This window comes from Perissodus microlepis, chromosome 9 (assembly GCF_051167445.1).
Source record: "Perissodus microlepis isolate ML-2025 ecotype Zambia chromosome 9, ASM5116744v1, whole genome shotgun sequence".
In the NCBI taxonomy this organism is placed as follows: domain Eukaryota; kingdom Metazoa; phylum Chordata; class Actinopteri; order Cichliformes; family Cichlidae; genus Perissodus; species Perissodus microlepis.
The window spans coordinates 24,877,409-24,889,604 of NC_140469.1; the positions used below are offsets into that span (position 1 = coordinate 24,877,409).

Consider the following 12,196-nt stretch of genomic DNA (forward strand, 5'->3'; position numbering starts at 1 on the left):
TTGGCAGCAATAATAGCCTTTAGTCTTTTTGGGTAAGATGCTACAAGCTTGGCTCACCTATTTTGGAGCAATTTCTTCCATTCTTCTTTGCAGATCCTCCCAAACTCTACCAGTTTGGATGGTCATTCTCCAATATTTCCAGAGATGTTCAGTTGGGTTCAAGTCTGGGCTCGAGCTGGGTCACTCAGAGACATTCACAGAGTGCTCACAAAGCCACTCCTTTGTTATGTTGGCTCTGTTCTTAGGGTTGTTGTCCTATTGGAAGATAATCCTTCCAAGGTCCAGAGTGCTTTGGAGCAGGTTATCATCAAGGATGTCTCTGTACATTGCTGCATTCATCTTTCCATCGACCCTGACTAGTCTCACAGGTCTTGCTGCTGAAAAACATCCCCACTGCCATGCTTCACTGTACGGATGTATTAGCCAGATGATGAGTGGTGCCTGGTTTTCTCCAGATATAACACTTGGCATTCAGACCAAAGAGTTCAATCTTTGTTTGATCAGACCAGGGTATTTAGGTGAGCTGTCATGTAGTGGCTTCCATCTGGCCATTATGCCATACAGGCTTGATTGGTGAAGGGCTGCAGAAATATTTGTGGAGAAGGGGGAACCTTCGAAAAGGACAGAGTAACACTGAAAATTGTAGAAACATCTCACAGACGAATGCAAGTGAGCTTGACTTTCATGGAAAAGGCTGTGAATATCTGTGGATTATTATTTTCTTTTTTAATAATCTTTGTAATTATGGTATGTGTAGAATTTTAAGGTGAGAAATGAATTTCATCCATTTTGGAATTAGGCTGTAACATGACAAAATGTGGAACAAGTAAAGCACTGTGAATACATGCAGACGCACTGTACATTTATTGTTTGCAAATATATATACCTCAGCCCTCTGCACCCCTTTATGGCCGCATGTGCTCTTTCCCTATAACTGCAGTGGATGGCCAGCAATTTTCTACTAGCAACTATGAAATCATTTTTGAGACCTTATATTTGAATTTATTTGAATAACACCAACACAGAAAAAATAGACATGCCAATGAAATATTCTGTAGTGTTTTACATTTGTACCCGAGATACTTTAAATGTTCTGGTCAGTGTTTCACCTCAGATGTGAAGCGTCGACATCTGTTTGCTCTGGATGAGGCTGTTAAACTTTGTGAAATGAGTCCGACGAATCAGTTCACTTTTAACCAATATGAATGATGATTTGCTGAGAATATCCTTAACTTTTCTATTGTCAGACTCAGGGAATTAGCAAATAAACTCTTACAAAGTGGGAATTTAATCAATCTGCTTATTACAGGAAAGTGTGATTTTTAGGATACTTGAGCCTAACATTAGCTAGCATAAAGGTTCATCATCAGTTGGTATTTAGCCACCTTGTTGTCAGCTGTCCAGAGCAAGAAGGGTCATAAGCATGTTTAAGCATGCTGATGCCTGTTTTCTGACTTCAGTTCAGGAAATGAGGCTACAGGTAAGGAGGAAGAGGATAAGGGAAAACATAGTGCAGTCAGACGAACAATAGGATGAGAAAGAGATGAAAGTCTAAAATTATAAATCTTAAATAGAGAGGTGTTTAGTGTTCACCAGATTTCCCATTTCTTTCTTTCTTTGGGAATTCTCACGACTCTCGAACATTATTGGGGTATAGATGGTTAACTGGATAAGTAAGTACTTTCCTTTTTCTTAGTTAACAAGTGAGAAGTCAGCCTAACAACCACATAAAATAAACAAAACACATTGTAAGCTCATTTTGCTGGAGGTTTCATTGTTGCGCATATGGCTGCCTCAGCACCATCCTCTGTGTGTTGAATCATGAATAGCTTTGCTAATGCCTCCCACCATGATAATTCCATGCTGTGCTGTATATCCATGCTTGGAGGAAGAAGACAAATGTACAAATTTTCACATATCCACTTATATGGATTTCAGGACTTTATTGAGCATTAAAAAATATACAACAAGGAAAATATCATTTTCCTTTCCCCATATTTATGTTTTTCCTTTTCAAAATCTGATTTAATGCTTCCAGATGAACGACCCATGATCCAAAGGGACAAAATGAAAAACAAAATAAATAAAAATAGAGCAGTCCTTTTTAGTTCAACAGTATAAGTTGGAAACCACTGAAACAGTTAGCATATCTGTTTGTTGATATCCTTCACTGAAAATCTGAAAAACGGATTTCAAACAGATTTGGTTTGAACAAGACTGAAATCACAGACTAGGTCGTCACATCTGACTCTGGATCTCCGTAGAGTTCTGCTAGTTTCTGGAACTGGGGTCCCCAGTTATCCAGATAGTTAAAATCCTGCTCCGAATGTGTGCCGGGTGAGTCTAAAGGACTGATGGATCCTGTAGGTGAGCCCTGACCCTCGTAAGCGTAGGTCTGAAGTGAATCGTACGGCGGCACGCTAGTGTCCATGTCGGCCTCCACTAGTTTCTGCTTGACGAATTCATGCACATCCACCTCATCCAGCTCCACAGACGGGCTGCGATGGATGCGGGGCGGGCCGCAATGTTTCCTCCCCTCTGGGCGAATGTCCCGTCGGAACTTGAGCTCCTCTGCGGCAGCCGGGTTACGAAGAGCGATGATGTCGAAAGCCTCCGTGTCCTCCTCGCCACCGCCCTCGTCATCATAGGTGACCACATTCTCTCTAATGTCTTCTTCAGAGATGATAAGGGGCTCTTTCTTGCTCCGCCTTAGAGTAATAAACAGGACTACAATTGCTGCAACACAGAAAAAAGATTTTTTGCAGTGTTAGTGCTAATCACGGTGAGGACAGTTAAAAGATGCTAATGTGCTATGTGCTAATATCGGGCCTGTTAAATGTGTTTGTTTCTTAAAAAAAATTCACTGCACCAAAGCTGGGTTTTTTGGCATATATACAGTATATAATTTCCACCAGGATGCTTAAAATAACACAGGGCTAAAAAGCTACATGCCAGTAAGAAGCATTAGAAATCATTAGCAATGAATCCCTGATTATTATTTGAATGCTAACGATTGACACGGTGGCGATGTGCACATCAGAGTCATTGCTGGAGCCAATTCAACCTCATATTCAATCAAAATGTCCAACATTTCAAATACTTTTCTCATGCAATGGCCTCTAAGTTTTATGTGAATAGAAAGAATGTGCCTGCTCATCTACATTAAAGAAAATACGGCCTGATGTTGCCAAATGTCTGTACTGACAAGTAGCTTACAGTGTAAAATATATTTTCCAACTCTTAATGAAGTCATGAAGTCAAGTAATACTTGATAACGTGCTAGAGTTTGAAACTTGTTACTGCAGCTAATGAGAGTTATGCTTCTTTGGGTTAATGATGACCTCTTAGCAATATGTTAACGTGAACATTTATTTAATAAAATGGCTTCAGTGAGGGAAGAAAATTTTTACAGCAGTGCAATATCTAAAAGGAGTTCATTAAGTTACATTAGCACAGACAAGTGAGATATATCAGTATTACTGCAGAGCCGACTGGGCTTCACACTGAAGCTGCATTGAAAGCTACCAGGAGAAAAACACAAGGGTTCACTCCAAGAATTTTTAAACAAATAGTGCATTTTGGCATTGCACATCTAACTGTTATATTCTATATTCACCTAAAAGCAACACACTATTGTGTTAGATCGGCCTGTAATGATGAGGCACCTAACGCATACAAGGTGAGAGATAGGAAGGTGATGTGTTGGATAAAGAGTAACAGGATTCAGCTTTCATAACCTCAGGGATGCACCGATGCATTTACCCGATCTAATGTATTTATTCAAGCAAAACATTTTTTGTATACATATTGCAGTAGATTCGGCATGCTGTAACTGACTATGAAGAAGTTCTGTTGTCAGTGTACCTCAAAACATCCTCTCTTCAAACTTGAGTTAGTCAACCACTGGAGACTTTATACCAGTAGTTCAATTTTGTAGGTAAGAAAAAAAGTAAAACCAAAGTGCAGAGTTTCATCAGAACTAAAAAAATCTATACATTACACAAAACACCCTTTTATTTTTGCAACTTTGTAACACTGCTTGGCTTCTTATTAGATTAGATCTATGGATCTGAATTAAACTAGCCTCCTTAAGTTAAGCATGAGGACTCAAATAGTGAAATGTATAAAGAGACATTTTTTCATGTCTTTAATATTTGATTTTTTTAATGGCAAGATAACAACTTTGGTGCAGTGAGACACACACAAAAAAACTGTCTCACTATACCCTCATACACCTGATGAATAAAGTGATTACACTCAAGTTTCACCACTGAGTGTTTTTCCATGCTTGTGTTTTAATATTATTATTATTTTTTTAAAAAAAGGGTGATTAATCTGTACAAAACCCCCCTAAACTTTATTCCACCTGGTGCTTTGCCCAAGTGGGGTTATAGAGGGTGAGAAATGCAATTTGTCTGGGACAGTGCTTATCACTCAGCTTGTTTAAAGCAACCAATTACACAAAGCCACCATGTGACTGTGTGAGGCAACTTGGGAAAATCACTGAGCAGAAAAAGGAAACAATTTATTTTTTGATTATTTATTTAACTTTGTCATGCACGTGTTGTAGCTGATACGGTTAAAACTGTTTTGCACCACGTCTCTCTTGCGCTATCTGCAGTTTAATGCCTCGCTGTGATTTAGAGGTAAACAACCTTAGCATACAGTAAAAATGTTACTGAGACTCTGAGAAAATGCACCTTTATTACTTGCTGGCATTTCATACACCAGACAGCACTTTCCACAGTTCATGATCTACTTGCATTTAAAGTATATTCCTGTCCACTGTGGAAACTATATTGGAATACACTTTCTCCATTAAAGCTTCATAATGGGCTATTCAGGTCATTCCATGTGGCTAGCCTATATCAGCTATAGGGTACATGTGTTGCTCAGTATAACACTCATGGCACTGGAAGCACTATTTGAGTCTACAGATTTGTGTCAGTTACAGTAAAGACTGTTGCACAAGTCACATTTATTATGTGATTATAGGAGATTATACAACAAGACTGTGTTGTATTATAAAATTAGGTTTCTACAGTAGTGTGCGAAAGTCTTTAGCCGCTGCTCATTTCTTAATATTTTGCTAGAAAAATGGGAACTAGGTAGAGCAATATGGAAATACAGCATATAAGGCAAAAAAGGATTTGTACAATTCTAACAAGCTTGAAAGTCAATATTTGGTATGAACACCTTTATTCTTCAACATGAACCGTCTTAGACAATCTTACTTGAAATTTCTTTAACTAGTCCTCAGGAATAGTTCTCCAGGCTTCCTGAAGGACATTCCAAAGCTCTTTTTACTCTGTTCTCTGTCAAGATGATCCCAGAATGGTTCACTAATTTTGAGGTCCAGACTCTGGGGAGGTAAATCCATGACTTCTGCACAGCAGCCTTTCTGTTATCTTCCAGTTACTTAACCAGTTTCCTTAACTTTTTAATGACATGCTGGACAACATGCCAAGACACTCTGAACCTTTGGCTAATTGGTCTTTGGAAATCACGTTGTTGTGAAATACTATATTACGCCTGTTAAACTGTGTTATCTGTGGACTTTTTCATAGATTCAACTAAAGCACAAATAGTTTGTTTTTTTTTTTTCCTTTTTTGTGTGTTCCCTCCTAAAATGATCAGGTACAAGGACTGGACTGAAAATGAGTGAAATAGTAGCAGTCAGTGTCCACAGAGAAACTTTCAGAAAGCCTATTGCTCAAGACCAATGGACCATGTGTCTGGCTCCTTGGAAGCAAGACTAAAGAAATGAGGAGTAGCTTAGAAATTTTGCCCTGTGTGATATAATAAGTAAGTGGAAACTCATAAGCATCAAACCAAAGGTCAAAGAGAGCAAAACTTGGTTAACTGGAACATTGCTACAGAACTTCTATTATTTTTATGGATCAATATGCAAGCCATGGAGTTCATTATTTATATTTCAAATATGCAAGAAAGGCTTTAAAATCATTATTAGAAAAAAATGTGGTTTGTAACTAAGAGATGGAGTCCTGAAGGAAAAGAATGACTCAATCAGACTAACACTGACACTTTGCCTAGTAGCCATTTTATTTGTACTAAAACGAAAGGCAAGTTTCAAGGCTTATTACATAAAATAAGATGCTAAAATGAACTTAAATCTTACCCTTGAAATGATATTTATGGTAATCTGTGTCAGTACAAACTCATAAGCGTTTAGATATCAAGGAGGCTGTAGAGATTATTCTAAAATTCCTCATTTAACCCAGCTAGTAAAGTAATAGTGTACTATTTCCTCCATAGTGAGTTAATATTAGTATTGGAAACTACATCCAAACAATGATGGGCTTATGAATATTTTAAGCTATTTAAGGCATGCGTAAAGGTCATTATCAGCTGAATCATTAGTTTGCATCCCTTTCTGGTTTGCTGCAGGCCTAATTAAATGGCTTATTAGAGGGCACAGAGATAAAGCACGGACATTAATCGGACAAACAGAAAACAATCAGCCACAGACAAGTCACACTGACAAGCAAAGATGAGCAAGAACTGAAATTGTGCGCGCTGTGTGTTTAGGCGATACACTGATTTGGTACCACTTCTCTTTACTAAACAGCTAGCTATAGTTTACATGTTTTAAAAAAAAGATTTTTGTATTTTCTGGTCCAGGTTTTATAGCATATTCATTATTGCACATTAATTAGCTTAAGCAAACTCTCAAAGGCTGCAAAGAGTTTCAAAATAATCAGTGCATGCACATTGGGTTGCTTTCTTTGACTTGGGATACTCCATGTGTACATAAGCTCTTCCTAATTTGCACTGAGGTCTGATCACAATGACAGCAATATAATGGAAGATGATTAAAGGCCTGTAAGTTTAACGTCATTATGCGGTAAATGTCGAGATACATGTTGCATGCTAGTACCAAAGCCTAAACACACTGAGATGCTTAGCCTGACAGTAATGGGGGAGAGGAGTGTATGACATGCAAAAGAAGTCTCCCAGGGGAATTAAAAAAAATGAGCATATCATGTTTAGAGAACGCGCACCATCATTTCAATCCGACATTAAGCTACTTCTTCATTATATTTGGTAAAAGAATGGTGCAGAGGTGCCAAATTTTGAGGAATGGTGAAAAGATGTTGAATTATGAAAAACGACACGGGCAAGAAAAATGATGGGAAGGTAAACGGACTGGAATGTATTTTTTTTTTGACTGGGACACACTGACAAAATCTCAAATTTCTTCGGGTGACCCTCTGTCGAGAGGCGCTACGTGAGAGACAAAGAACCTGAGACTAGAAAGTGTGAAAGCAAAATACAACACAGGTGAAACACAAAAAGAAAGCAGGTGTGATATTTTGTGTCTCTTCCTCGTTCTCTTTGCTTCTCTGTTCAAAACAGGCTCTTTCTTGTGCTGATGATTAGTGATTCAGCATGTGTCTCTCACTCAAGGGTTTGCACCAAACAGTGGTGATGGCCTTTTGTTCGCCTCAGCCAGAGGCTGGCATAGAGGATGAAGAAAGCTGGTATGAATATGCATAACCTTCATGCACTAATGTCCACAGACAATCAGTAAAGAGAGGAGGGGAGAGGAGCATTGATGAACCTTTGTTATTACATAGTTTTCCCTAATCATGTTCTGATGTACTTTGGTTTGCAGCAATCCTCACACCTTTAGTAAATTCAACAATTTTCATTCGATCTTCTGTTTGAATTTTCAATATATGTCAAAGATTTTTTTTTTTGGTCTGACCTCTGATGCTTGCTGTCCAACATTCTAAATTCATGCGGCCAGATCATATTTCCAAGTTTATATATAATCACTTACTGTCACTGCAAAGAGGAGTTGCCATAGTAACAAGGCATGCATTTTCATTGAAGATATGTTTTCTCGGTGCTGTGACAAGCTGGCAACACCAAATAAGCCCTGTGTATTTTCACTGTATTTCTGATGGTCTTTTATATTCGTGGCGCATAACACATCCTTCACACATGAAATCAGCAGAGTGGTATCTATGTTGGCTGTCACCATATCCTTCCAAGCTTGTCCTATGCTCTTCTAGTCACAACATGCAATGTCAAACACTTTCCCTGCAGGGAGTGATGGAAGGATTAAAAAAAAGATAGATTTGATTGTAAGTAAGACAGAAGACTCAAACTAAATTCCCAATTTTAAAGAAATTGATTGGATTCACATTTCTTTCTGAATCGAGTTGCCTCAGACTAAAAAAGTTCCCGTCTTCAAGTGGCACAGCGTCATTCATAATAGCCTGTCAGTTGTACGCACCGCCTCTCTCTTCTCGTATTGACCCTACAATCATCATTCCTCTCACCTTTTACTGTCTTTGTCCTTCTCATCTCCTTTTTAGTCACCTTCCTTCTAAACTCCTCTTTGTGTGCTCTCCCGCTCTTCTGTCCTTCACATGCTCTTCTTTTTCTTCTAACTCTCGCTACCCTCATTCCAGATTCTACCTGTGTCCTCACACGCCTTTTCATCCTCTGCCCTTGTCATAGCTTTTCAAAACCTCCCCCTCTTCCTTGCACTTCTATGGTCCATCTCCTCCATCCATGGCCTCCATATATTTGCCCCCGGGCAGCGCCCCCCTGCCGAAGTCCCCACAGTGGCTGTCCCAACTTACCCAGCAGGATAACGATGCACAGCAGGATGGCAATCAAGGCCCCCGTGCTGAGACCTGCTGATGATAGGAATGCTTCGCCTTGGCACATCCGGATCCTGCCATGGCGCTGGCATGGGCACACCCGCAGGGTCAAGGTGCTGGTTCCGCTCAGCGAAGGCTCCCCACCGTCCCACACTACAATGGGCAGCTCGTAGAGCTCCTGTGTCAGGTGGTTGAAACGGCGTCGTCTTGCAATAATGCTGGCTGTACTGTCTGTAAAAGAAAAACAAAAGTAAAGAGTTAATAAAAAAAATGGTGTCCTTGGTTAAAAAGACTCATTCTCTGGTTCGTCTTTTTAGTCAGATGTCTCTTCCTGTGAAGTATATAATTTCCTGTTTATGTATAAGTGTCATTAGCTAAATACATCAAAAAAAGCATTCACTGGGTATTGTGAATGCTTTTTCTTCTTCTTCTTTTGAAGTATTCGAAGCTGGTCGATTTCTTACAAACCCTACAGCTTTCCTGTGTGCCAAAGCTAATTAATTTCAAAGGTATTCATTTACTATTTTAATGTGCTGCAAAAGAGCAGATCACCTTGGCCCTTGCAGAAACATTTCTGTTAACGAAACATGTTACTTAGATAAACAAAAGTAAAAAGGCTGGGGAAAAAAGCAAATGAGGTAGACTTCTAGTAGGTTCTATACCAAGGCTGAGCAATAAAACTGAAGCAAATGAGAAGACACACAAAATCACTGAAAAATCATCTTTGGAATACTTTACTAACCTTTACCCTGAATGTACCATTTTATAATCGTGTGCACTCACCACATCTATTGGACAGACTGGGGAGTATAGTAGCAAATATTTATTTTAATAATGAAAATACAGATATATAAAATCTAAGGGCTGGATTTACAAAGCAAAGTAAATTAGCAGGAGACAAAAAATCAAACAACATCTTCCAACAGTACAATCATCTTTAAACAAAGACACGTGTTGCAGTTGCTTTCAATGAGTCAACACCATCAAAGTAGTGGGCCAAAATATGAGAAGAACCACTGAGAAAGCAAGTCATCTACTAAGAAAAATACATATACAATATAATGTAAGCTCAGGTCTACTTGGTGTATTTCTCCCCTGGAAGAGTTTAGCAATTCAGATCAATGAAAGGTAATTGAAGGAAATTCAATATGAATTTGATAGAGAGCAAATTCTTCTCAAAGAAATTGTATTTGAGCTGTGTGTGATCTTGAGGGTTTAAAAAGTAATTCTCTGGATAATACTGGAAGCTCTGATAAAGGGCAAGATTCATATGTGAGGCTTGGTTTTCAAACATTCAGGATGACTAAGTGAAGAGCAACAGGACGGGATTCACCCATGCCAATAAAACACTTGTTTTGATGCCTCTGGCATTCCAAAAACAATAAAATTGCCGTAAACTGCCTACAGCAAAGGATAGTAAATCAGGTTTGCATGACCAATTGGAAAACTCTCCTTCCAAGATTTTGAGCTCCAAAAAGGAAACTCCCAAAACGGCCAGCTGCATAAATACTTGTGTCTACGCCTTTAATCTGCAAAATTGACACAGTGCCTTATTAGTAAATTCCATTAATAGATTTTTAATGGGAACAGAGGGTTTTGAGGTGGCATCAGTTGCAGATTATTATGCAGATATATAATTATATGCTGCAGCTTCACCAAGCTTTAGAGATCTTTTATTTTTAATTCCTTTGGGATATTAATAACAACTTAGCTGCTGCTGGTATAGGTGTGTGCATAACGACAAATACATATTTAAAATATGAGCTACACATAAAACTGGATAGTTATATTGTATTGTATATTCGATTTGGAAAAGGAATTTCCCCTCTTCCAGTGTAAGAGATGCATTGCAGGTTTAAGTAACAACTTAAGTGCGATACATACTAGTGCAAATCTTAATATTTGGCGGTAGATTTATGAATTTGAAGACAAACGTGCATTGGTGTGCAGAGAGGGACAAAAAATCTGGAAACATTAACAGATGTAACATGAACACTTGGACAGCAGCATAAGCAGGACTTTTAAGGTATTGCACATAACTGGACGTAAGACATGTAGGTGTATAATAACGTAAAGATAATGATGATGATGTATCAAAGTACTATCCTTGAACAGAACCAGCTTTGCCATCCCTGTTCATTTTAGCTATAAGCATGGGTGAATCAGCTACCTGGATGAATAACTTGGGCCTCACATGACTGGCTACCCAGAAACTAGCAGATGACACATTGCATGCTGATACATATTCGTGCAGTATTTCAGGTTTCAAAAATGCTGAATCGTGCACAAGGGCAACCTTTTCTCTGCACTCAGTGAAAACACCTCCGCCATGCTGTACTATCGCTCTGCTGCTCAGAGACCTCGCCTCCCACTCCAATCTCTGCTCCATCTATGAATAATTATAATGATCGACAGTTGGAATGACAACACGTACTTCAAGCTTTATTAAGTCAGACTCGCAGTATCACTGTATCAGCAAGCAGATGGGTGGGGGTTTTGAGAGAGTGCAGTGTGAGAGATGCAAATAATAAGAGAGAAAGATGGAGAGGTGGAAGATGAGAGCAGAAGAGAGGGATGCATGGGGATGAATGGAGAAGGAGTGTATGTATGTTTGAGCCAAAGGAAGGAGTATTGAGGATGGAGAAGGAGGCTAAAGCAAACAGAGACAAACAAGCTCTGTGTAAGTGATGTTCTCCAACAGAGCTTTTGCACTTTGAAGCACAGTTCCACAGCAGCATAGGTCCTTGTACAGACCACAGCGAGGAAGTTCGCATCAATTATGTCATGCTAATTTCACATTAAACCTCCTGTCATCACAGGTGGGTGGAGGAGAGCTCTGTGCTTGTTGATTAATACTGCAGCGAGAAGGGCCATCTGCAAGCACAGTGAATCCACGTGAGAGGAAACACAGTACTCTTTCGTAAAGTCTCAGTTTAACCATGTGGCGTCTCCAATACCATGTGGCATTTCTTGCAGTACATGACAGGTGATCAAACAGCACATGAGAGAAGATCTGGTTTTTAGGAAAGTATTAGGAAAGTAATATTTTGGCAATCACTAGAAAAAATGCTCCTTTTTTCCTGGTGTCTGCTACAGCATGGTGAAAGCCTCCTAACACTGGGTTTTAAAATGGCCTTTTTTTTTTTTTTTTACTTTACCAGAAGCATTAGCATGATGTTGGTTATCACTTACATAACTTTTGTGCCACTTATTCATTCCAGTCTCTCCTTTTTTGAGATAAGGCATTTATTATACAGTGCATCAGAAATTTTACAGCAGAAAAAAGTAAGTTTCATAAAATGTGGTTATGATAAAATTTAAATAGCCAGTTATTTAAACTTTATTATTGCCTTATTTTGCTCTTAACCATGAAATGACAAATAACAGCATTAATACTAATCATTAGTTATGACACTGCTGCCGTGACATTCTGATGGTATCAATACACACACACAATATTTTATGATGCACACTGTTTAGAAATTGCTAGTGTCAGTTTGTACCAAGGTCCCCATTTGTGCTGTTGTTCTGTGAGAGATGAACACAAGTTGTGTTTTGAC

The 12,196-nt window shown here is 38.9% G+C and overlaps 1 protein-coding gene across 2 annotated transcripts in view; it reads right to left on the bottom strand.

Annotated features, from left to right (window-relative positions):
• Window positions 1-1,908: 1,908 nt before the first annotated feature.
• LOC146380587 (cadherin-18) overlaps window positions 1,909-12,196 on the bottom strand; it is a 186,547-nt gene continuing 176,259 nt past the window's right edge. For both annotated transcript variants that reach the window (XM_084939783.1, XM_084939782.1), the window contains exons 11-12: window positions 8,616-8,867; window positions 1,909-2,736 (exon numbers count right to left, since the gene is read on the bottom strand). In XM_084939783.1, coding sequence (XP_084795909.1) covers window positions 2,231-2,736; window positions 8,616-8,867 — 758 coding nt within the window. In that variant the 3' untranslated portion in view covers window positions 1,909-2,230. The remainder of the gene's footprint in view (window positions 2,737-8,615; window positions 8,868-12,196) is intronic.